Here is a 26,664-nt window from a genome sequence, read left to right on the forward strand (position 1 = left end):
CTCAATCTCCTAACCTCGTGACCTCCCAAACCTCCCAAAGTGCTGGGATTACAGGCGTGAGCCACTGCGCCCGGCCATTTTCCTTTCACCTAATAAAACCCTGTTCTACTCACCCTTCAATGTGTCCGTGTGCCTAAGTTTTCCTGATTGTGTGACAAGACCCCGGGTTTTAGCTGAACAAAGGAGCAAAATTCTGCAACAGTCACCTGGGCCAATGGCTGGCAGATTTGTTTTTAGCTACAGAACTTGTTTTTCAAAGATATCTTACTTGTAAGCCACAAAATGGAGGATCTGGAGGTTCCAGAGTGAAGCCCATGATATGTGGGGGTTTTGGGGGGTGGAAGATGCACTTTCTGAACACACTGTCCCAAGTAAACCACCCATCTGCCCTGAATGACACACTGCTCGCTCATCTAAGGAAAGAAGAGTCCTCTCAAACCCCTTTCAGCCTGAAACTTGGAACAAGAAGGAAATACCTATTCTCACCCACTGGTCCAAATGCAATTACTTCTATTTCTATTTTTAAAAATATTTGGAAACAGAAAATGAAATCTGGCACTCTTAATAGGGTATCTGATATCTTTTTTTATTTTTTATTTTTGAGACAGTCTGGCTCTGTCGCCCAGGCTGGAGTGAATTGGCGCAATCTCCGCCCACTGCAAGCTCCGCCTCCCGGGTTCCCGCCATTCTCCTGCCTCAGCCTCCAGAGTAGCTGGGACTACAGGCGCCCGCCACCACGCCCAGCTAATTTTTTTGTATTTTTAGTAGAGACGGGGTTTCACCTTGTTAGCCAGGATGGTCTTGATCTCCTGACCTCGTGATCTGCCCGCCTCAGCCTCCCAAAGTGCTGGGATTACAGCCACTGCACCCAGCCAGTATCTAATATCTTAATAGGGAAAAAATTCAAAAGTAACTTACAATAACTTCCCTAAAGGATTCCTGGTCACTGATTGTCTTGTCTTCTACACATCCAGACTGATTCAAGTAGTGGTAGTTTTCCGGCGTAGATAAATAAAATTCTTCTACAGGAAGACAAAGAAAAACATGACGTCACAGTTGTCCAGGACAAGACGAAATTCACAGTTTTCACTCTGATTTTTTTAAGTATCTATATAATTCTCTGCTCCTAACAGTCTCCCATAAAGATAATAAAGTTCCTTCTTAGTTATCACCTAGGGAAAATAGAAAACAATTAGTAAAACGAAATGAGATGATTAAAAACAGTTACTGAAAGAACATGATGAGGATCCTGTTTTACTGTTTTCTCTTTAAAAATCTTTTTTTTTTTTTTTTTTTTGAGATGGACTCTAGCTCTGATACCCAGGCTGGAGTGCAGTGGTTTAATCTCAGCTGAATGAACTTCTGCCTCGCAGGTTCAAGTGATTCTCCTGCCTCAGCCTCCTGAGTAGCTGGGATTACAGGCGCGAACCACCATGCCTGGCTAATTTTAGTGTTTTTCATAGAGACCGGGATTCACCATGTTGGTCAGGTTGGTCTCGAACTCCTGATCTCCAGTGATCCGTCTGTCTCGGCCTCCCAAAGTGCTGGGATTACAGGAATGAGTCACTGCACCCGGCCAAAAATCAAATATTTAGAAATTAACTTTATTCAGGGTGTCTGAAAAGTGAAACCGGCTGTAATATGTTATATATTTTCCATAAACATCCTTTACATTAAAAATGTACCAAGACTCAAAAAAAAAATCCAAGGTTTCTCTATTGATAATTTTCTCCCTCTATTATTTCTCCCTACTGTAAATTCAGCATCTTTTTGGTGTTCGCATAATGTACATTTCATTGCTATCTGTGGAATGTCAACATTAAAACAGATGTCCTCTCATATACTGACATCTATTTAAATGGAAAATGAGTTGCTAGTCCGCATTACCCAGCTGTCATCCCACTCACTCACCTCTTTCTTCATGTTCCAGCCCTGCCAGCAGTGCATAAAATATGTGATAATTCCTTTCCCCGGGATTTTGCCTTACTACTCGGTTCTGGGAAGATAAATCAGAGTTATATTCAGAGATGTTTCCTGTGCTTAATTCACACAAACCAATAATTTCTGAAAATTGTTATTATGGAAGAAAATGTGGATTAAATCACATTTACTTACTTTTTCTAATAAATCTTCATGTGAAAAGCAATGGCAAGTCAAGGAAAAAAACAAAGCTATGCCATGCTCAACTAGTCTTTCATTTTCTATTCTTTGCTGCCCAAATAATTACAGCTCCCTGTTCCTTTGACGTAGAAGCTTCCAGTGCCAACAGACAAGCAAACAAAGCTTAAGACTATTTCATCTAAATCCAATTCCAGGCTTGACACATGGTACCCTGTCAGGTACCTAACTAACACAGCTGATTTCAAACAAATACCTGAGGTTTAATGATGAATTCAATGTTTCAGATTATGGAAATTATATCAGAGATTTATAAAACAAATACAGTTCTTTATTTCACAGAAGAATTTTTGTTTTATTTTATTTATTTATTTTTTTTGACAGTGTCTTGCTCTGTCACCCAGGCTGGAATGCAGTGGCGCGATCTCGGCTCACTGCAACCTCTGCTACCCGGGTTCAAGTGATTCTCCTGCCTCAGCCTCCCCAGTAGCTGGGATTACAGGCACACGCCACCATGCCTGGCTAATTTTTGTATTTTTAGTAGCAGTGGGGTTTCACCTTGTTGGCCAGGCTGATCTCCTGACCTCAAGTGATCTGACTGCCTGGGCCTCCCACAGTGCTGGGATTACAGGCATGAGCCACCGCCCCCAGCCACACAGAATAATCTTTAAAAATTATTTTATTTTTTTAAGAGACAGGGTCTTGCTATGTTGCTCAGGCTGGCCTCTAACTCCTGGGCTCAAGCAATCCTCCTGCCTCAGCCTCCCAAGTAGCTGTAACTATAGGCACATACACCATGTCCAGCTCATAGAAAAATTAACAGGTAAAGTATACTAACATTAGAGCAATAACTAACTGCTCTAATTCATTAAAGAACCAGAGAATGACACGTTTCACATTCTTTTTCAATCCTTATTAATTAGTGAGAACAGTTTCTAATACTATAGATAAAAAATAAATGAAAGAGGATACAATCTACAATTCTCCCGCCCTGAATATTTCCTTTCTGACAGATGTTCAGCTGAACAAACTTCCCAAAGCGACTAGAGTTGTTGTTGTACACGGTCTTCGCGTTGCCGAAAGCTTCCATGATGGGGCTGTGAAGACAGCGAGGGCAGCAGACAGTGTTAATAAGGGCGGGTCTGAAGATGGCAACAGCACTTCTCACATATGTCAAAATATACAACTGCGAGAAAAATCTGAAACCAAAAGGACTGAGGGTGACAATGTTTATTTCCAGAAGAGCCAGATTTTCAAAATGCTTGTTGGAATGGGTTTATCCGCATACCCATCTTAGCGAGTACAGCTGTGCTGCCAATGGATGCCACAGAGTTAAGGGGACCGCAATGGCTTGTTCCTGCACAAGTGAGTGTGGCCTTACATGCACAATCCAGGGACTACACAGAAAAAGCCCCCACCCCAATTATAGAAACTGAAGACGTTCCAGTCCTGGAAATTTCACCTATTTGTTGTATGTCCCTGGGGGCAACTCATTTAATTTATTTGGGTCTTTTCCAAGTGTAAGATGGAGTCTGACTAGATCGGGCCGGCAAACTTTTTCTGGAAAGGACCAGACAGTAAGTGTTTTAGGCTTTGCAGACCATGGGGTCTCGGTTGCAACTACTCAGCTCTGCCACTATAGCCTAAAAGCAGCTGTAAACACTACTCATGAGTGTGGCTGGGTTCCAATAAAACTTTATTTATAAAAACAGATTACAGGAGGAAGATGAAGTTCTGGAGACAGATGGCAGCAATGGTTGCACAACAACGTGAATGTATTTAATGCCAACGCCACCGCTCCGTACGCTGAAAAATAGTTAACACACATATAGTGCTAGGTATATTTTACCACGGTTTTTAAATGGAGTGTATACATGCTAAAAAACAAAAACAGGCTGCAGGATATAGGCACGAGGCTGTGGTTTGCCGACCCATGGACAAATCTCTAAATAATAGGATGTATAAAGTCCCTACTGGTTCTAAAGTCTTACAAGGCACAAACCATCTATCAGGCAATGACATATTTTATACAACAACTTGGGTGACAGCTAGCCCTCTTTCTAAGTTCTGAGGCTCCCTGTTAGAGAATGCATCACTGATCTTCTGCACACGAGAGGTCCGTTCTGCTCATGTTAAGCCTCCAAACGGTGGATGCTGAAGTGAACCCTGCTCGTCTCTACACTAAACCCCCTTTTACACAGTGGCTGGGGGGTGACATTTCTGCTGCTGACAAGGCCTCCAGAAAGCTAGTCAAGTTTATTCTTCTCCATAAACTCCAATACAAGTGCCTTATCTGATCCAGGTGCTTCACACGTGAAGCTGGAGTCAAAGGCTCTCGGGTAGGAAGGAGGCTACAGATGGTCATTGGGTACCACTCAGTCCCCGTTTCAGACCTGGCCTGACAATGAAGGGGCAGGAGGCAAGAAGGAGTTGCTGCTGGGCTCATTAGATATTACTATGTGCATGGCAAGATCTTTTCTTCAGGAATTGTAAAAGAGAAGTCAAGAAAAAGAGAAACGCGACCAACTAATTTTAACTCTTTCTTAAATAAGCCATACCATAAGGAAAGTGAATCCTATTAGGTGGAAACAAGAAAATCGATAAACAAATACCTGCTTTCAAGAATGGCTCGTTCAACACAGGATGTCTTCTCCTTTAAGGACAGTTCCAAAGACTGTTGACTGATGACTGACAGAAACTTGAGGATCAATTTAGTGCTTTCGGTTTTACCTGCCCCACTTTCACCACTGAAAGATAAAACGCAAAAGTTTGTGCTTCTAACTATAATTAAAAACAAACAAACAAACAAACAAAAACAGCTTTGGTCAATGGCACTGTAATTACTCAACGGAACAATGGTAGAAAGGTGGGAAAAGGGAGATCAAAATGCCTGTTTCCAAAGAGCTGAGTTAAAAGAAAGCAAAAGTCCTTTCTCCTGTTGGCCACACTGTGTCTGGCCTTACTCGCCGCTTTTGGCAAATGAGGCAAACAGAACTACCTCTTCCTAAGGAAAGGTCGTAAGATGGATGGTGCTTTACAGGGAAGGGAAGCTCTGGGAGAGAGGGATCTTCATTTCGTTCATCCCAAACACCTCCACCGTGTAAACATTTGGTTAAATGCAGGAGCTCACTAACATGATCTGTCCGGGAAACTTAAAGCAGGTACACGTGCGTAAAAATGCAATCATTCATGAATATCATTGAGGGGACAAGGCAATGAACCTGCGGGTACACAACCCACACTAAATCATGATATTCTCACAATAATCCATGAGGGAAGCATGGCTGAGTGTCCGAGTCGGACTCTTAACGCCAGGTCTGCCTGATCCAAAGTCCTGCTGAGGTCACGTGTTAGTGATAGTTAAGGACAAGTGAATAAAAAATCCAGAAGAAAAGGAGGCAAAGGACAGAAGTAAATAAGGGATGAGTTATGACTTAAAAGACTGGCAAACATTCGTCAGGCCAAGAGAGCACAGAAGCCACAGAAGCTGGGAAAGATTCTTATGGGAGGATGAGATCCAGGCCTGATTAGGTCAGCTGGGCTGAGATGAAAGGCGGCAGCAGACACGAGCTAAGGTTGAGCCGGATGCTTCAGGGGCAAGTGCAGGAGCCGGAGGGTAGTGATGACCTCATCAAGGTCACCTGTAAGAAACGCAGCTTTGGAGGAAAAGCTCTAGAAGGACCGAAGGATCCCTCGGGAGACCAGCTGCTGCTGTTGTCTAGGCCCATGGTGGCCAGGTCCCAAACACAGTTAATCAGGCTGGAGATGGAAAGGAAGACACGGACATGAGAGAGACTTGAAAGGAGAAATCCTGGTCAGGCGCGTTGGCTCACGCCTGTAATCCCAGCACTTTGGGAGGCTGAGGTGGGTGGATCACGAGGTCAGGAGATCGAGACCATCCTGGCTAACACGGTGAAACCCCGTCTCTACTAAATATACAAAAAATTAGCTGGGCGTGGTGGCGGGTGCCTGTATTCCCAGCTACTCGGGAGGCTGAGGCAGGGAGAATGGTGTGAACCCGGGAGGCGGAGCTTGCAGTGAGCCGAGATCATGCCACTGCACTCCAGCCTGCCTGCCTGGGTGACAGAGTGAGACTCCATCTCAAAAAAAAATAAAAAGAAATAAACGAAAGGAGAAATCCCATCCATTTGGCATATGGCACCATGCTTGGTGCTGTGGAGAGAAAAGAAGCAGCAAAGAGCCTGGAAACTTATGAGAAAGGTAAACCAAAGGGATAAGCAAGAGCACAGTCATACAAACGGCACCACGAGGCAGCACGCTGACAACCGCTGAATGCTGGGATAGGCAGATGAGCCCCTTTTGCATTCTAAAGAGAAGTCCTGTGGAGTACCAAGAGCTGGGATGTTATCAGGAAAGGGGAATTTTGCTAAAAATGTGAATTAATTGCATGTAACAAGAGAGGAAATGATTCAGAGATGACGCCAACATGCCAGGCTGGATGCAGGGGTCCCAGGGATCTCCACTGGTCTAGACAACCGCAGTCCTTTCACCCACTCTACTAGCGACAGTCCTGGGCAGGGGCCAGTGTCACGGTTCCACGAAGACGTAATGTCGTAATGTCAAGGGTACTGTGGGCTCCTAGGGGAGGTTTGCGCACACACACGACACCAGACGGAGATGTCCCCTTTGCGGCAGACAACAAAGATGTGAGAATCTAAACCTGTCTTGAAATCATAAAGCAAAAGTCAAGAAAATTAGAGGCAAGCCCAGTGGAAGCAGGGGCTGAACCCACATCCCTGAAACTGCCCTGCCTCGTGTGGTCTGAAATAGTAAAAGGCAGCATAGATTAGGCCACCTTTAGTTGGGGTTTCCCTTACTAGTCACCAGGATCTTCCCAGTACAGAGCTCAGCATACACTGAATAACTGGCATCTGCTCGGCCCAGTGCCTGGCACGTGGGATACATCCAACAACAGTGCATGGAATGACTCACAGAAACCAAGAGAGACAGTTTCAAGGAATTATTTAAATGATTTAAATCATCTTCCATATTTAAAACGTATCTATATTGATGTGGCAGCTGTTGGTGGCTGAGTTATTAAAACAAAAACTAGAGGGATAAGTTGTCTAGTGAAAATGGTGAGGCAGAAACAATGTTATGTGCTCCTCAACCTACTTCTTTATCCTCGGGCACACAGAAGCCCAAAACGTTTAGACTCCCTTGCAGCAAAAACGGCAGGCAGAGGCCAGGCACGGTGGCTCGCGCCTGTAATCCCAGCTCTCTGGGAGGCTGAGGTGGGTGGATTACTTGAGGTCAGAAGTTTGAGTCCAGCCTGGCTAACACAGTGAAACCTTGTCTCTACTCAAAATACAAAAATTAGCAGGGCATGGTGGCACACGTCTGTAATCCCAGCTACACGGGGGGCTGAGGCAGAAGAATTACTTAAACCTGGGAGGTGGAGGTTGCAGTGAATGGAGATCGTGCCACTGTATTCCAGCCTGGGCGACAGAGCCAGACTCCATCTCAAAAAAATAATTAAACAAACAAACAAACAAACAAACAAAAAAACACCCAGCAGGCAGTCAGTAACAAGGGGACCAAGTGTAGCCAGTCGAACAACTGAGCCAAGGGGTTATCAGCCACTTCTATGCCTGGTAGCTAAAAACCTCCTTCACGGTTCTCTGGGTTCCATCTTCCATTTGCCACCTAAGTGTCCTCAGAGATGGCACATCTTGCAAGCAAAGAAGCCTACAGAGTAGACTCAAGTCCCCTGCCTACCCACCAGGGGCTGTGAGACGAGCAAGAAATAGACCATCCCTGTGTTACACCCCTAAGATTTGAGGGCTGTCTGTTATAGCAGTCAGCCTACCTTGGCTCACCGAACATGGCAAAAATACAATCATGGAGAAGATACGACACTCTTCCAACCCTACAGCGGAGGCTTGGTCAAAGAAAACCCAGGATTCTCGTCGACGTCAACATGCCTGAAGAGTGTACGACACGTTGAGAAAAAATATGGCTGGGGATGGACCAAGTCATGGATATCAGTCTCTGTCAGTCTCTTATACAGGTGGAAGATCTCTCATCTGAAATGCTTGGGACAAGAAGTGTTTCTGATTTCAGATTTCGGATTTTGAGAATATCTGCATTATACCAATTGGGTAACCCTAAATCTGAAAATATGAAATCTGAAATGGTCAAGAATCTGAAACTTTTTTTAGTGCCAACATGATGTTCAATGGAAATGCTCTTTTGGGTTCTCTGGGGCAGATTTTCAGACGAGGGATGCTCGACCAGTATAATGCAAATATTCCAAAATCCAAAAATAAATGGAAAAAACCTGAAAGCTGAAATATGCCTAGCCCAAAGCATTTCGGATAAGGGGTACTCAAGCTGTATAAGTAAAATGTGGAAAACCCCTCAGATTTGCACAGAGCTCTGCGACGGTGGCTCTCAACCCTGGCTGCACATTAGAACCACCTAATAGGTCCCTCGTCCAAACCTGTGGGCGTAGAACTCTGTCATCTGTATCATCTGTATTTAAAAAAAAATTTTTTTTTGGCCAGGGGCAGTAGCTCACATCTGTAATCCCATCACTTTGGGAGGCCAAGACGGGGAGATCACTTGAGGTCAGGAGTTTGAGACCAGTCTGGCCAACATGGTGAAACCCCGTCTTTACTAAAAATACAAAAATTAGCCGGGCAAGGTAGTGGGTGCCTATAGTTCCAGCTACTTGGAAGGCTGTGGCAGGAGAATCGCTTGAATCCAGAAGGCAGAGGTTGCAGAGAGCAGAGACTGCACCACTGCCCTCTAGCCTGGGTGACACAGCTAGACCCTGTCTTTTTTCTTTTTTTTTTTGAATGATTCTACTATGAAGCCAGGTTGAAGAACTGCTACTGCGGAAAGCAGCCTCCCACGTAATTCAGCTAGGACTCTACCAGGAGACAAGTGGTGACTACTCAGATATTGGGCTGTGGAAGTGTTTTACAAACAACAGGGCAAAGAAGAAATATAAGTACATAATTTGCAAACTGCAAAAACCCAGAAATATGCCGGATGTCCCTTCACGGTCACAGACCCTGCAGGTAGAACACTTCTGTCTAACCCGTCTCCTCCTCCTCCCGCCTGCAGCTCCACCTGCTCCTCATTAGCCCAAGGCAATGACAGTTCTATGCCTCATGCCAACAGGCTGGCCGACACAAACACAGGCTTTGGCAAAAATGTGTTCATTCAGATTAACCAAAAGGAGCTTATATATGTGTGTGTGTGTGTGTGTGTGTGTGTGTGTGTGTGTGTGTGTGTGTGTGTGTGTGTATATATATATTTTAATTCTAACTATAATAATGAAAATGTGAACGAACCCAAAGCACTCATGTGGGGCCATAGGCTGTCTTAAAAATTGTGAGAATTTTTTGTAGGCACAATGGAAAGTCATAGGACAGTTCCTAAGCAGGAGAGTGTCATGATCAGATTTAAGGTTCTAAAGAATTGTTCTTTTGTGTGTGTGTGTGTGAGTTTCACTCTGTCGCCCAGGCTGGAGTGCAGTGGCACACTCTTGGCTCACTGCAACCTCCACCTCTCTGGGTTCAAGCGATTCTCCTGCCTCAGACTCCCAAGTAGCTGAGATTACCGGCCCCTGCCACCATGCCCAGCTAATTTTTGTGTTTTTAGTAGAGGCGGAGTTTCACCATGTTGGCCAGGCTGGTCTTGAACTTCTGACCTCAGGTGATCCACTTGCCTTGACCTCCCAAAGTGCTGGGATTACAGGCATGAGCCACCAGGCCCCAAAGAATCATTCTGACTGTTGCGTGGAGAATGGACAGAAAGGAGGCAAGGAAGGAATCAGGGAGACCAAAAGGGTGATGCGGGAAGGGTCGCGGGGGCAGCAGAGATGAAGTAAGAGGCCCAAGAAAGACTGGAGGGCAAGTGACAGGATTACTGACGGGTCTGGCCAGGGGGTGGGCAGCAAGTGATGGATGGGGAGGCATCAGGGATGACTCCTGGGGCCCCTGAGAGTTTGCTACCATGATGATCCAGGAATTGGTAGCACCAGGTTTGTGCATTTGCCAAAACTCATCAAACTGGATCCTTAAGACTGGCATACTTCACCATGTATAAATTTATCTTAATTTAGGGTGGGAAAAAGAATGACTTCCAGATCTCAGGCTTGGGACAGGGTAGGATGGAGAAGCTACTGGCTGAGATTGGGAAGCACAAGAGGAGGGACAAGTTTCTGGGAGAAAATGACACGGACTTTAGAACATGCCACCCCTGAGACATCTCAGTGATGACACCTAAGGGGCACTAGGACTTAAGTCTGGTACTCGAATGAGAAGTTGAGGGTATATAAACTTCAGGAGTCCTGCAGACTCAGAGAAGAAAACGCAGGTAGGTGAGAAGACAGGAGGTGAAAAATGACTGAGGAGCTGAGGAGTGGCCACAGAGAGCTAGGAAGAAATATAGGATGGGGTGCCATGGTAGGGGGCAGCTTGCTGAGATAAAGGAGTAGTTGAATGAGGGTGTGGAACCAAACGAGCATCTTTTGTATTTTTTTCCAAGATGGAACACACTAAAAGTTTTTGAATAATATCAACAATCCAGTAGAGAGAGAGGTCAAAGAATCCAGGGCAAGGAGGCTCAGAGATGCAGCAATGCCCTCAGGCAAGCAGAGAGAAGGGATCCAGGACACATCTGAAGGAAAAGCAACCTGATACGAGCAGGGCCTTTTGTGCACAGGACACGCTAGCCTCCCAGCAGCACACATCAAGGCTGGCAGTTTACTAGATCCAGCCCATGTGTCAGCAAACAATGGTCCTCAACTCTGACCTGCTGCCTGTTTTTATAAATAAAGTTTTATTGGAACACAGTGCAGCCTATGCATGTGCATACTATCTGAGTGCTTTCACACTACAAGGGCAGAGTTCATTAGTTGCAACAGAGGTGCTTTCGCCCACAAAGCCTAAAATATACACTCTTTGGCTCTTTACACAAAACTTTTTGCTGGCACTTATAACACTACTTACAAATCAATTCCCTTGATCCACACGATTTTCTCAAAATATAAATTGGATCACTCCTTCAATTGTTCAATGAACTTAGGAAACTTCTCTACTGCCTAAAGGATTAAGTGCAAAGGTCTTAGGAAGCCAAACAAAGCCCTTATGTTATGAAGCTGTACCAGAAAGTAAGATTCTGTTCTGGAAATACGGACTTCACTCATGCCTGTAATCCTAGCACTTTGGGAGGCAGGCAGATCACTTGAGGTCAGGAGTTCGAGACCAGCCTGACCAACATGATGAAACCTCATCTCTACTAAAAACACAATAAAAAACTTAGCCAGCCATGATGGTGCATGCCTGTAATCCCAGCTACTTGGGAGGCTGAGGCAGGACAATTGCTTAAACTTGGGAGGAGCCAAGACTGTGCCACCACACTCCAGCCTGGGCAATAGAGCAAGACTCCATCTCAAAAAACAAAACAAAACGAAACAAATATAGACTTCACAGGCAGAGAGACTGAAGTTCAAATCCTGTTTGTGGCTAATAGCTGAAGTTTCTTCAGTAAGTCTACCAAACAGTTCTGAGCCTCAGCTTCCCTACAGAAAATGCCTCCTGGACCTCTCTGAGGAATACACAAGAATAAGTCTCTCGATGAATTTCAGTTCCTTTTTCTTTGCATTTCCCACTCCACCTCTTTCATCTGCTGTATCACAAGAGCCACATCCCCATGCCTTATTCTGCTTGGTGCCTTTCTAATTGAGGATGCAAGTTTTGTTCAGCATTCCAACACTATCACCTCTAAATGGAGAAGCAGGAAAAAAACCAAACACTCAGTTATCAATCCAGGACATGGTTAAGTAGAAATCACTCAAGTTTTGAAAAACCAAAACACACAAAGCAAGCAAAGATCCTGAACCAACAGTCATTCCATATATTCATCCTTTGACTGACAGCTGTTGAATGCTGGTCCTCTCCCAGACACTGTCCTGGGTACCAGGCTGCAAAGATGAATTAGCCACAGGCCTTGTCTATATTATTCACCGTAAGAAGTCATACATACTGCAAAGACCACATGATATGGTTTGGCTGTGTCCCCACCCAGATCTCATCTTGAATTGTACTCCCATGATTCCCACATGTTGTGGGAGGGACGCGGTGGGAGAAGACTGTATCACAGGGGTGGCTTCCCCCATGCTGTTCTTGTGGTCATGAGTGGGTCTCATGAGATCTAATGGTTTCATCAGGGGTTTCTGCTTTTGCGTCTTCTTCACTCTCTCTGCCTGCTTCCATCCATGTAAGACGTAACTTGCTCCTCCTTGCCTGCCACCATGATTGTGAGGCTTCCCCAGCCACATGGAACTATAAATGTCCGATTAAACCTTTCTTTTGTAAATTGCCCAGTCTTGAGTATATGTTTATCAACAGTGTGAAAACGGACTAACACACCATAATAAACTAAACCCTGCCTGGTGTATACTGTGTATGAAAAACTAGAGTCAGTGTCAATTGTACTAGAGATCAACCGAAGTCAAACACTGACCTTATGAGATGGAAAATTCAAGTAAGTTTTACATATATATATACACACACACACACATATTCAAAACCGTAATAGCATGAGCATTCATTTAAATGTACACAAAAAATGGCAAAATTGAAACTAGACATTAAGAGAGGCAACAATTTGAAAATGAGATCAAAGAAAGAGGCTTTAACTAGAAGCCTAGGGACCTGGCATTGCCACCAAGTAGCAGAGGAGCCTGTCCAATCGATGTTCACTTATAAAGCTAGAGAAAAACTGAACTATGAAGTTCTGTATAATTCAAACAGGCTTATTTTCTCAAGCATGAGCATGTTTTTAAAGTAGTAAAACACATTTTAGCCAGCAGGGGGCAGATCATGCCCAAGGAAATCTAAACAGGGCGCCTGTGTCCAGCAACTCCTATTTCTATATTCCATTTTCTCTTAATTCCCACAGCTTCAACCCCCACTTTAAAAAACTGCTGAAGAGAGCTATTAAAATCAAAACACATTTTAGTGAGAAATCTATTCTTAAAGCCTCTGTTTCCTGAATTAATTTAGATAAATACAGTTACTCTGTTCACATCAGCATTGCATAATTGGAGCTTTCTGTTTAGGATCCACCCCCCTCTCCCCCTTATTTTTAAATACCATGAAAATGCCAACCTCCTTCCGTTTTAATACATACACACACACACACACACACACATATATATATATGCGCACAATGATCTCATTTGATGTTTCGCTTTCCTCTTTAGCAGCTCTGTCTAGCAAGTGATGTATTAGTCATGCTCTCATTTTTTCCACTGACTGTAATAAATACAAGCAATTATCAATGGCAATTATTTAAGGATCTAAGTGTGGACGCCAATTTGATCTTTTAAAATAGATTGTTCTCTTCCCTTCTGTTAATCTTCTTAAATGATGTTCTGTATGCTGAAATAATGATCTTTAAATTCTAACTCTGGAACTTTTATGAAGTTATTTAGAAGAGTCCACAAATAGTGGTTCTAGTCACAGATCAGATTGTTTTATTGGGTATGTGAATCTTAAATGCTCTGTTTCTATATTAAGCAGCCGCTTCATTTCAATTAACTGCAAGCCATCATGATCCCTATCTGTTTAACTGAATATACAGACAGACACTCTATCCAAGCTGTTTCTATAGCCCAACACATTATTAGTCCTGTTAGAGTTTAGGTAACGGGAAGACAGTACATCTGCCCATGTGCTCCCTCCCGTTAGACAAACACACACACACACACACACACACAGAGAATTCAGCTGTTCATATACATGTAATTCCATTTGTTAAAAAAAACAAAGAACTACAAAAAAGATAACGGGTACAAACTGCTAGTGAGAAGAACACACTCCCCGCAAATGGCTTTCTGTGTGTGGCACCTGCAGATATCATCATAGAGCACCCACATCAAAGGGCTGTCGGGGTTTCAACATGCTGATGCCTGGCAAGCTCTTGGCACAGAGTCCAACACACAGAACCCGTCAGAGACCGTGAGCCATAATTTCTTAACTGATCCTCAATCAGCTCTCACATGGGATACTGCGAACACTCTCCATCCATTTCCCTGCCCCAGGGTTTCAGAGGGGCCTCCTCGGGCACCTCTGTCCTCCCCCGACCTCAGTCCCTCCCCACAGGAGCAGGGGGGCTGCTCTAAGCGCTCTGGGGTGAAAGGAGAAAGGCAGAGCCTATTTGCTTTTCTCCACCATCTGGGAATCAGTTTCCCACAGTCATCATGTCCACCAGTTACCTGGCTGTAGCCATGACCAGGTGGGTCTGTCTGTGCGATTCGGGACTGCAGTGCTCACAGGCCCACTTGGCTGGGAGTCTTAGGCTAACATATGGCTCTCCATATGTCTCCTGTGGTCTTACATCCACTGAATCGGAAATCCGGAGACAGGGGCCTTTTTAGTGTCCCCCGCCCCCCACATCCCCCGCCAAATCCAAACCACCCTTTCCTTTCCTTTTCCCATTTCTCTTGAAATAATAGAGTAACTATCTTGCCACAAAGTTGGGACTAGAAAGTCATCTGAGGCAGATGTCAGAATCCTCTTTCACACTAGCAGCTTTACAAGACTGTGGCTCCTCAGTAACAGCTATGCCCCATGAGTGAACTCCTGGAAGGACAAATGAATGAAGACATGCTTGGCGCCTCCATGGAAACCTCACTAGAAGAGACTGACATTCATCACATCTGCTTTGAGCATCACCCGGGGTGTGGTGATGATCACTAGAGCACAGTTCCATAGAAATAACTAACAAGATCCAACAGGATGGCACTAGCATACACGCGATGAGGTCAATTAGAATGTTAATAAACATTAAGAAAATTTATTTATGTATGTATGTATTTATTTATTTATTGAGATGGAGTCTCACTCTGTCACCCAGGCTGGAGTGCAGTGGCGTGATCTGGGCTCACTGCAACCTCCACCTCCAGGTTAAAGTGATCCTCCCACCTCAGCCTCCCAAGTAGCTGGGACTACAGGCATGCACCACCATGCCTGGCTGATTTTGTATTTTTAGTAGAAATGGGGTTTCATCATGTCGGCCAAGCTGGTCTCCAACTCCTGACCACAAGTGAACCACCCACCTCGGCCTCCTCAAGTGCTGGGATTACAAGTGTGAGCCATTGCGCCCAGCCAATAAATATTTATTTAAAAAATATTCTACTACTTTTTAAGACAGTTCCTAGTAATGAATGAACTGATATTGGGGCTCCTAACAGTTTCTTTGTAAAAGTGAGTACGACTCAGCTAAAACAGACATGCCAAGTGCCTTCTCGCCCACTAAAAAAAAAATTGAGGCCGGGCGTGGTGGCTCAAGCCTGTAATCCCAGCACTTTGGGAGGCCGAGACGGGCAGATCACGAGGTCAGGAGATCGAGACCATCCTGGCTAACACGGTGAAACCCCGTCTCTACTTAAAAAAAAAAAAAAAAAAAAAAAAAAAACTAGCCGGGTGAGGTGGTGAGCGCCTGTAGTCCCAGCTACTTGGGAGGCTGACGCAGGAGAATGGCGTGAACCCGGGAGGCAGAGCTTGCAGTGAGCTGAGATCACACCACTGCACTCCAGCCTGGGCGACAGAGCAAGACTCCAACTCAAAAAAAAAAATTGAAATAAATACACCCTTAACATACAGACAGTGAGCCCCTCTTCTGTGGCTAATTCAAAGGTAAACTTTAAGAGCACCCCATTATTAAAATTGCCTAAATCTGGGAGATTCTATCTAGAGTTATTTTATTGCAGTAGAGAAAAAAACCTTGTTCACACATATAAATCTTGTGAGTGGCATTGTAGGCTACACAAAACGTTTAAATTTGAAAGAACTATGCAAGATTTCCTTAAACAGATCATGCCTTATGATTGAAATAAATCAAAGAATAATTAAGGCAAATAAATTTTTTTTTTTTTAAAAAGGAACAGAATGGAATAATTATTCTGAGGATAAGAGCCAAAGCAACATGGTCCATCTGCTTTGCTAAGTGAGCTCCTTCTGAAAGCTGAAGTTACCACGCCATTCAAAACAGAAAACTCTGCCGGAGAAACTCAGACAGTTGTAAAAGCTTTCTCCGTTTCATGTCCTAAGGAGGCTGGGGCGCGGGGTGTGCGGGGTGCGGGGAGGGACTCCTCGGCCGTGGGAAAGCCCGACTGGCTGTGACCTTCGTTACCTGATGAGGATGCACTGGTTGTCGTGGCGCTTCCACAGGCAGCGGTAGCACTCGTTGGCGATGGCGAAGATGTGCGGGGGCAGCTCGCCCAGGTGGCGCCGGCTGTACTGCTCCATGGTGGCATGCTCGTACAGCCCGGCGATGGGCTGGTAGGGGTTCACAGAGGCCAGGATGGAGCCGATGTAGGTCTGCAAGCACAGGGTGAGACAGGGATGCGTCACTTCTAACCCAGGCCACTGGATGAGCTCCAACAAAACCCACTCAGTGTGCGCCAGGGGGAAAGATGGCTTCTGTCTCCCGCACCCTGTCCCTGCACCTTCTGGAAACCAAATCTTCATGTTCTGGACAAATGAATGAAGCCATTTCAAAGGGGGATGGTAATGAGAGGGAAACAAGAGAAGGAAGATGGTGAGGCGACCCAGGCCCAGATCCCTATTCCCCGCTCACCTCGCCAATCTTAATCCTTTCCCACAGACAAACGACTGGCCAGATCCAGTCTCCTGTCTCATCAAATGGCTACTGTGAAACAGCATGGTGAAAAAGTGATGAGACAGAAAGGAGAAGAGAGGTAGCCAGAGGCTGCGGGAGAAGGAAAGTTACAGTTTAATGGGTGCAGAGTTTCTGTTTAGGGTGATGGGAAAGTTCTGGACGTGAGGCGGGCCTCGTGGCTCACATCTGTAATCCCAGCACTTCGAGAGGCTGAGGCGGGTGGATCACCTGAGGTCAAGAGTTCAAGGCTAGCCTGGCCAACATAGGGAAACCCCATCTCTACTAAAAATACAAAAATTAGCCAAGCATTGTGGTGCGTGCCTGTAATCCCAGCTACACGAGAGGCTGGGACAGGAGAATCACTTGAACCCAGGAACCGGAGGTTGCAGTGACCTGAGATAGTGCCACTGTACTCCAGCCTGGGCGACAAGTAAGATTCCATCTCAAAAAAAGTTCTGGAAGTGGTTAGTACCTGTGGATGCAGAACATTGTGAATGTCCTTATTATTATTATTATTTTAAATTTTTAAATTTTTTTGTCTGGTTTGTTACCAGACACGGTCTTGCTTTGTTACCCAGACTAGTCTCGAACTCCTGGCTTTGAGTGATCCACCCTCCTCGGCTGTCCAAAGTGCTAGGTCTGTGAATGTACCTAATATTACTGAATTGTACACTTCAAAATAGTCAAAATGGCAAATTTTATGCTATGCAGAGTTAGCTACAGCTTTTAAAAGATAACATGACTATTTCAAAAATGCTAGGTATTAGGCTGAGCGTGGTAGCTCACACCTGTAATCCCAGCACTTTGGGAGGCCGAGGCAAGAGGATCACGAAGTCAGGAGACCAAGACCATCCTGGCTAACACAGTGAAACCCTGTCTCTACTTAAAATACATAAAATTAGCCAGGCCTGGTGGCACACACCTGTAATCCCAGCTACTCGGGAGGTTGAGGCAGGAGAATCGCTTGAACCTGGGAGGCGGAGGTTAGTGAGCTGAGATTGCCCCACTGTACTCCAGTCTGGGCAACAGAGCAAGACTCTGTCAAAAAAAAAAAAAAAAGAAAGAAAAAAGAAAGAGAGTGAGAGCAAGAGGAGAGAGCGAGAGAAAGAGAGAGACAGCGGGCAAGAGAGAAAGAAAGGAAAGGAATGAAAGAAAGGAAGAACAGAAAAGAAAAGAAAGAAGGAAAATAAATAGAGGCTACAGAGTTACCAAAGCTTAATGCCTTAGGCCTCTCCATGTGGACACAACTATTCACTTGCACTTTTGCAGGAAATACTAACTCTGTTTGGTTACCTGGTTTCCAGGCTCAGACACAACTGGGGAAGTAAGTCAGACAGGGGTGGGAGCAGAGAGTCCTGCAACCACCACCAACCACCAATCAACTTTTATAAAGCTCATGCAGTGTGTCTAGGGCTTTATGGGGTGTTACGGGCTGATCCATGCCTTCTCCCCAAATTCACATGCTGAAGCCCCAGTCCCCAGTACTTAAGAATGTTACTGTGCTTGAAGATAAGGGCTTTAAATAAGTGACTAACTTAAAATGAGGCCATTAGGGTGGGCCCTAATCCAATCTGACTGGTGTCTCTGTTAGAAGAGGAAATTTGAACACACAAAAAGACACCAGGGATGCCTACACCCAGGGGGGTTGCGGGGGGCAACAAAAAACAACAAGCAAAACTACACAGGAAGTCCAAACATCCTGAGAGCATCTGCACCATATTATAGCAATTTGTAGTATTTTATATTCATAATATCTGCCAGGAACATCAAGCAAAGCATTGTTATGTTCAGTATAACTTTTCAAATGTAAGTAAGTCCATACAGGTTGAGTATCGCTAATCCGAAAACCAAAATCTGAAATGCTCTAAAATCTGAAGCTTTTACAGCAACAATAGATGGCTCAAAGGAAATGTTCATGGGGGCATTTCAGGTTTCAGATTTTCTGATGAGGGATGCCCAAATGGTAGGCATAATGCAAATATTTCAAAATCGAAGAAAATATCAGAAATCCAAAACACTTCAGGTCCCAAGCGTTTTGGGTAAGAGTTACCCAACCTGGAATGTGTTTTGGAAATAATGTGAAGCAAAAAATTTTAAAAAGGCTAAAAACATAAAAGATATTACCTCTTACCTAGCAATTCCACCCCTAGATACATATCAAAAAGAAGTGAAAGCAAATACTCAAACATTTGTACACACATGTTCACAGAAGCACCATTTACAACAGCCAAAAGGTGGAAACAATGCCAAGGTCCATCATCAGACGAATGGATGTGACATACCCATACCATGTAATATTACTCAGCCACAAAAAACAATAAAGTGCTGATCCATGCTACAATGTGAATGAGCCTTGAAGACATATTAAGCCAGACGCAAAAGTTCACATATTCAGAGTAGGTTAAATCCATAGAAACAGAAAGATTGGTGGTTGCTACGAGCAGACGGTGGCAGGAAAGGGGAGTGACTGCTTCACTGGTACAGGGTTTCCACCTGAGGTGATAAAAATATTGTAGAACTAAGATACAGGTTGTATGGTTTGAATGTCTGTCCCCTCCTAAACTTGCGTTGAAATTTAATTGCCATTGTAACAGTATTAGGAAGGTAATTACAAAGGTGATTAAGAGGTGATTAGGTTAGGCTCGGCGCGGTGGCTCACGCCTGTAATCCCAGCATTCTGAGAGACCGAGGCAGGCGGATCACGAGGTCAGGAGATTAAGACCATCCTGGCTAACACAGTGAAACCCCGTCTCTACTAAAAAATACAAAAAATTAGCCGGGCGTGGTGGCGGGCGCCTGTAGTCCCAGCTAATCGGGAGGCTGAGGCAGGAGAATGGCGTGAACCCGGGAGGCGGAGCTTGCAGTGAGCCGAAATCGTGCCACTGCACTCCAGCCTGGGCGACAGAGCGAGACTCCATCTCAAAAAAAAAAAAAGAGGTGATTAGGTCATGGGGCTCTGCTCTCATAATGGATTAATGCCATTATTGTGGGATTGTGGGAGTGAGTTAGTTATTGCAGAGTTCGGCTCCTAATAAAAGAGTAAGTTCGACATGCATTCTTTCTGTCTCACACTCAAGCTTTCTCGCCATGTGATGCTTTAGGCCATGACATAGCAAAAGGGTCCCACCAGATGCCAGTGCCACGCTCTTGGACTTGCCAGTCTCCAGAACCATAAGCCAAGTAAACTTCTGCTCCTTATAAATTACCCAGTGTGTGGTATCCTGTTACAGCAGCAGAAAGCATACTGATACACAGGTGTAGGCTGCACAGCATTGCGAATGTACTAAATGCCACTGAGTTGTATACTTTAAAATGGTTACTTTTATGTGAAATGAATTTCACCTTAATTAGAAAAAAAGATCTGGTGCTTTTATGAGTAAATTCTCAGGTCCTTGGAAACATCCACTCTCTAGAAAGCCCATTTTGTCCTGTCGGAGCATTATGAGTAAGATTTGGCCAGGAAAAAAAAAATATGGAAGTTGGGAAAAAAAAGTGTCCTACTCCTTGGGATGCCACCATCCTCTATCAGTGCCTGGACCAGAGACACTCCAGTGCCTCCTTCTACGCAACATCTGCAGAGGTGAGGGGGCAGGCAGACAATACTTGAGGCTGTGAGTGCCTGGCCCTTTCCACCACTTTGTTTAAAATGCCATGTTTGTTTTCTACCTTTTTGATAGTTGTTTATATTATTGTTTTTTTTTTCTGCTAAGTATCAAAAATGTTCATTTGTACTATGAAATACATTCTTATTTTTTTCTCTACTTTGACAGGACTGTCACTCTTTATGCAGTCAGGTAGGTCAGAGGAAGCTGACAAGCAACAGTCAACACTCAGTCAAACAATCAACATGGTGGGCTCAATTAAGCACACGCCAATCCTCTTCCTCAGTTACAGGCAGAGGGTGAAAGCCACAGTCATGGGCATTAAGCTTATTATTAAATTTAATTAATTTATTATTAGGATATTCACCCATCATTAACACACCTCTTAAAAAAAGATATGCCCGTATCATTTTGCATGTCCCATTCATGACATGTTTGTACGGTTGCTGTAAAATTCTAAGATGAGCCCTTTTTTCTTAAGGCACTGATTTACTCATAAAACCATCACTAAAACGTCTTACACAGCTTCCTTTGAAAGAATGATCATTTCTTTTAAACCATATTCCTCCTCCTGGTTGGGGAACCTCACTAGCCATAGAGCATCCTTTTAAGATACTGCTTGTTCTGACAGTGTGGATGACATGGGCTTTGAATGAGGGTAGAAGACAAAGTGGCATTAAGCCTGTTAGCAAAGGTGAAGACGCAACATCCAAAATGGTCTCATGCTGGGCTCATGTAATTGACACCACATCTTGTCCAGTGAAATAGTTTTTAAATGTTTCAGGATGTCAATGTGGTAGCTGTGGCAACTAGAGACAACACACACAACCCAGAAATCAATGTCCACAGGTCCTCTCCACCAGAATCAGCAGTGCTTTAGAAAATAAATAACTTTTTATTTTTATTTTTTTGAAACTGAGTCTCACTCTGTCATCCAGGCTGGAGTACAGTGGCGCGATCTCGGCTCACTGCAACCTCTGCCTCCCATGTTCAAGAGATTCTCCTGTCTCAGCTTCCCAAGTAGCTGGGATAACAGGTGTACGCCACTCTGCCCAGCTAATTTTTGCATTTCTAGTAGAGACAGGATTTCACTATATTTTGGCCAGGCTGGTCTCAAACTCCTGACCTCAGGTGATCCACCCGCCTCAGCCTCCCAAAATGCTGGGATTACAGGCGTGAACCACTGCGCTCGGCTGAGAAAGGACTCTTAACAGCAGATGCTTCCTGTGGAGGCAGCCCACAGACTCTGCAGAATTATGTGGCATCCCTGCTGATGGTCATGCAGCTCACAAAAGGCATCGGGATACTCTCCTAAGCCGAGTCCCTGCCACCCCACACTACTGCCACCAATCGATTGCTGAGTCACCATCTTTCAAGAGAAAAGGTAATCGGGCATGCTGTGAAACAGAACACTTTACCAGATGGCTTCAAAAAGCACACAGTTTGAGAGTGAAAGACCAAAACCATCCAGTTGGTTTAGTTATAGAAGATGTTAATGATGGCCAATGACCAGCACAGCTCTGGTGGTTGCACACTTTTCCTGCAATAATATTGATCTTCGTATCTGACTCTCACAGTAAAATGCATGCTTCATCTGTCATTCAGCCAAGTGAGTTACCATGAAAAAAATATGGTCCCTCATTACTACACATTGTCAATACATTTAAAATTCCAGCCAGCTACAGTGGGTCATGACTATAATCCCAGCACTTTGTGAGGCCAAGGTGGGAGAACTGGCTGAGCCCAGGAGTTCAAGACCAGCCTGGGCAATAGAGCAAGACCCCCATCTCTACATAAAAATATATTTTTAAAATTCTGTATAAATATTAATATACAGAATTTTGCTGCTTTATCAAGAAAGCCTTGATTGTTCCCATTTTGATGGGAAACTTCTGAAGGGCACAGCACATGGTCTTGCGTTCTTTATCCGGGTTAGGAACCTGATTTCATCTTTTCTTGAGGATTTTGGGACTCATTCAGGCTCTCAGCCCATAAAAGCGATGCCCACAGCAACTGAGGAAGACGCTATCTTCTAATCTACACTGAAACCACCCTGGGCTCCTAGGCTTCCGCTGTTCTCCCATCTGCTTGGCTGCACTACACTAGTTCCTTCTAAGCCTTGCCATGCGCCACCCCCGTGGCTATGTTGGAAGGAAGTGCCAAATCTCCTGTGGAATGAAAGGCTTTCCCCTCCAAGAGCCACTATGTCGGGGCGGGGAGCGGTACTGAAACATGTTTTCAGGTAAAAGGTCGTTTGAATGCATGGTTAACGTTGACAGAAGATACCAAACCAGGCTTTTATTTTGCTTTTCATTTTACACACCACGTATTTCATCAAGTGAAAAAAAAAATTCTTTTCCAAAAAGATTTGCATTACAGTACGTTTAAAACCTTTCACCTTTTGAGGTAAGTAATAAATAAAAGTTACGTGCACCCTAGAAGCTGCCTGCCTCGGACGCGTGACGATCCTTCGTGCCTCATGATCTACTTTATAGCTTTAAACTGGACCACGAGTTGAACTCCCCAAATTCCTCAAAAAATGTCCAGGACTCTTTCTGCTTGTTGAGTAGAGAAAGAGCACTTAAATATAAACAGCTGCTCCTGATTTTTAAAGATCAATCACACATTTATTTATTTTTAAGATAGAGTCTCACTCTGTTGCCCAGACTGCCGTGCAGTGGCGCAATCTCGGCTCACTGCAGCCTCTGCTTCCTGGGCTCAAGCGATTCTCCTGCCTCAGCCTCCCAAGTAGCTAGGATTACAGGTGCCCGCCACCACACCTGGCTAATTTTTGTATTTTTAGCAGAGACGGATGGGGTTTTACCACATTATCCAGGCTGCTCTCAAACTCTGGCCTCAACTGAGCCGCTCACATCGGCCTCCCAAAGTGCTGGCATTACAGGCGTGAGCCACAATGCCCGGCTAAGATCACACATTTAATGGTACATGGCTATATTCCAACATTACTCTTTCTAAGTATGTAGGCGCTACTGCTGTGGTCCTTCTCGTTTTATGATTCATATTCTAAAAAGAAAAAATTCGTACTCTATAAAAATTTCTAAACCTATAGTTTAGGCCATATTTAGTACTCTAAACAAAAGAAAACTAACATTCATTCATAACATGTCCTGCATCTGCTGTGTTCAAGATTTTCCTTAAACCCACATCCTCCAAGCACTTTCTTATTCTTTTTCGCATAGTTTCACTAACTCAAGGATGCTTTTTCAAACTTTCTATACCATGCATAAAAAATATTCAGTAAACAACAGCCAAAAGGTAGAAGCAACGTATGTGTCCATCAATAAATGAACAGATACAAAAAATGTGGTATATCCATACAACGGAATTATTCAGCCCTAAAAGGGATGGAAATTCAGACCCTTGCTACAACATGGATGAACCCTTAAAGACATTATGCTAAGTGAAATATGACAGTCACAAAAAGATAAATACTGTACGATTCCACTTGTATGAGGTATCCAGAATACTCAAATTGATAGAGAAAGTGGAAATGTACAATTCCACTTATATGAGGATCCAGAATAATCAAATTGATAGAAACAGAAAGTAGAAGGGTGGTTGCCAGGGGCTGGAGACGGGGAAAATGGGGAGCTGTTGTTTAATGAGTGTGGATTCAGTTCTGCAAGAGGAGAAGAGCTCTGGAGATTGCTGCATCATAATGTAAATATACTTAACGCTACTGTACTGTGCATTAAAAACAGATGTGATAAATTTTGTTCATGCATTTTACTAAAATTAAATTTTTTTTAGTTTAAAAAAGAAAAAACTAGGGGCCGCGTGCGGTGGCTCACGCCTGTAATCCCAGCACTTTGGGAGGCCAAGGCGGGCGGATCACGAAGTCAGGAGATCGAGACCATCCTGGCTAACACGGTGAAACCCCGTCTCTACTAAAAATACAAAAATTAGCCAGGCGTGGTGGGGGGCCCCTGTAGTCCCAGCTACTCGGGAGGCTAAGGCAGGAGAATGGCGTGAATTTGGGAGGCGGAGCTTGCAGTGAGCCGAGATCATGCAACTGTACTCCAGCCTGGGCGGCACAGCAAGACTCCATCTCTAAAAACAAAAACAAAAAGAAAACAAACAGAAAGAAAGAAAAAAGAAAAAAAATAGTACTACTGGGAATTCTGGTGTTGGACAGAATACATTAACCTCTTTTTCTAAGCATAGAGAGAGATTAAAAACAAGCACAGACTTGAGAGGAAACAACAAGAAACATTATGCTCCTTAACTTTAAATAAAAAGTTTTAGAAGATGGGTGTGGTGGCTCACGCCTGTTATCCCAACACTTTCGGAGGCCGAGATGGGAGGATTACTTGAGCCCAGGAGTTCGAGACCAGTCTGGGCAACACAGTGAGAGCCTGTCTCTCAAAAAAAAAAAAGAAAAAAAAAAAATTACCCATGTGTGTGGTAGCACATGCCTGTAATCCCAGGCACTAGGGAAGGTGAGGTGGGAGGATGGCTTGAGCCCAGGAGGTCAAGGTTTCAGTGAGCTGTGATTGCGTCACTGCACTCCAGCCTTGGTAACAAAGTGAAACCTTATCTCTTTAAAAAAAAAAAAGCGGGGTCAAGCCTGATGGCTCATGCCCGTAATCCCAGCAGTTTAGGAGGCCACGGCGGGAGGATCAGTTGAGTCCAGGAGTAAACCAGACTGAGCACCAATGTCTAAACCCCATCTCTATGAAAAATACATTAAAAAGTTAGCCGGGTATGGTGGTACCCACCTGTGGTCTCAGCCACTCAGGAGGCTGAGGTGGGAGGATCACCTCAGCCCAGGAGGCAGAGGTTGCAGTGAACCAAGATTGCACCACTGCACTCCAGCCTGACAGAGTGAGACCCTATCTCAAAAGAAAAAAAAAAGTTTTAGCATACACACCTTCAAATTTGAAACCAAATTAAATAAAAATGTTCTGGTGACAAGCTATAGACTATTCAGGAAGAGAGAACAAAAGGCACTGAGATTTTCAGGGAGACAGAGTTCCCTGAAATCTCAGAGTTCAAATAATTAATAAATATGTTATGTTGTGGCTGGCAGTAAATTCAGCAAATGAACTCCCACAAACCAACAAAGCCATCAAACGACCAGACTTAATTGGAACCAAAACTCAATAATCTGAAATGTCTTCCTTAAAAAGCAAAAAAGGAAAGAATATATAAAATGTGTGTCTGGCTGGTACAAAGAAAGAACCTGATTTCTTTTCTTAAGATTATAGAAAATTTTGCCTCAGTGTATTAAAAATTACCCAGTAGACAACAGCCCAGTATTAATTACTCATTAATAATTCAAAGGCCTCCCTTAGACTACCTACCTCCATTGAGTACCAGGGGCAGAATAACGAAGTGACATTTCAAAATCCTATGGCCAAAAGGATTGTTTACACATTCACACACCCACTCATTTGCTCCTCCATAACCCTGTGATGGGCAGCAGAGCTCACTGCTCCTGCCTCTTCGGACAGGTAATGGAACCGGCCAGGGGACAGCAATATATTGTCCCTACGGTCACAGAGCCAGTGAGTCAGAGCGAGGGTGGAAACCCTGGATTTTTGAGAATGTGCCACACTGCGGATCTACAGCGAATGCCTTCTCCATCACCCATCCATCCACAGGGCTCTGTCAGCCTCATCACCGCGGCTGACGTCTCCATGCCCTGTGTGTTCCACTTTTAATTAACTCCAGAGCAACCCACCCACCCACTTCACCTGTGCTGTCCTGGTCTGCTCAGGCCCTCACCTTGCATTGACTAGATTTCCACAAAGGCTCCTTCCTCTGAGATGTCCCTCACGGTCTTACCCCCTTAATCCAATCACCAAAAGGTGATGCAACAGGCCAAGCCCTAATGAATCATTTTGTAACAGGTCATCGAAGGGGGTGAGGTTAGGGACTTCAGCTCACAGAAGGACTTCACTAACTATTGGGTTTTTACTGTTTGTGTCCATGCACATGACAAATGGCACTTCTGAACCTGCTAAAACAGGGATGCAAAATAACATTGGCAATTATAGTCATAGTTCCCAATCGTTTATTTCAAGAAAGACAAATTATGGCCATGCACAGAGGCTCAGGCCTGTAATCCCAGAACTTTGGGAGGCCAAGGAAGGAGGATGGCTTGAGCCCAGGAGTTTGAGATCAGCCTGGGCAACATGGCAAAACCCCATCTCTAATAAAAATACGAAAATTAGCTGGGTGTGGTAGTGCATGCCTATACTCCCAGCTACTTGGGAGGCTGAGGTGGGAGGATCACCTGAGCCTGAGGAGGTTAAGG

General features: G+C 44.4%; 1 protein-coding gene across 5 annotated transcripts in view; it reads right to left on the bottom strand.

The window, feature by feature from the left end:
• MYO10 (myosin X) overlaps nt 1–26,664 on the bottom strand; it is a 274,170-nt gene that overhangs the window by 115,326 nt on the left and 132,180 nt on the right. For 4 of the 5 annotated variants that reach the window (XM_065546109.1, XM_073993164.1, XM_015451227.4 and 1 more), the window contains 6 exons: nt 16,294–16,481; nt 4,731–4,865; nt 3,091–3,215; nt 2,116–2,129; nt 1,912–1,996; nt 919–1,022 (listed from right to left, as the gene is read on the bottom strand). In XM_065546109.1, the coding sequence (XP_065402181.1) occupies nt 919–1,022; nt 1,912–1,996; nt 2,116–2,129; nt 3,091–3,215; nt 4,731–4,865; nt 16,294–16,409 (579 nt within the window). In that variant the 5' untranslated portion in view covers nt 16,410–16,481. The remainder of the gene's footprint in view (nt 1–918; nt 1,023–1,911; nt 1,997–2,115; nt 2,130–3,090; nt 3,216–4,730; nt 4,866–16,293; nt 16,482–26,664) is intronic. The other variant, XM_073993165.1, reaches the window with a different exon arrangement.

Source organism: Macaca fascicularis, chromosome 6 (assembly GCF_037993035.2).
Source record: "Macaca fascicularis isolate 582-1 chromosome 6, T2T-MFA8v1.1".
Classification (NCBI taxonomy): Eukaryota; Metazoa; Chordata; class Mammalia; order Primates; family Cercopithecidae; genus Macaca; species Macaca fascicularis.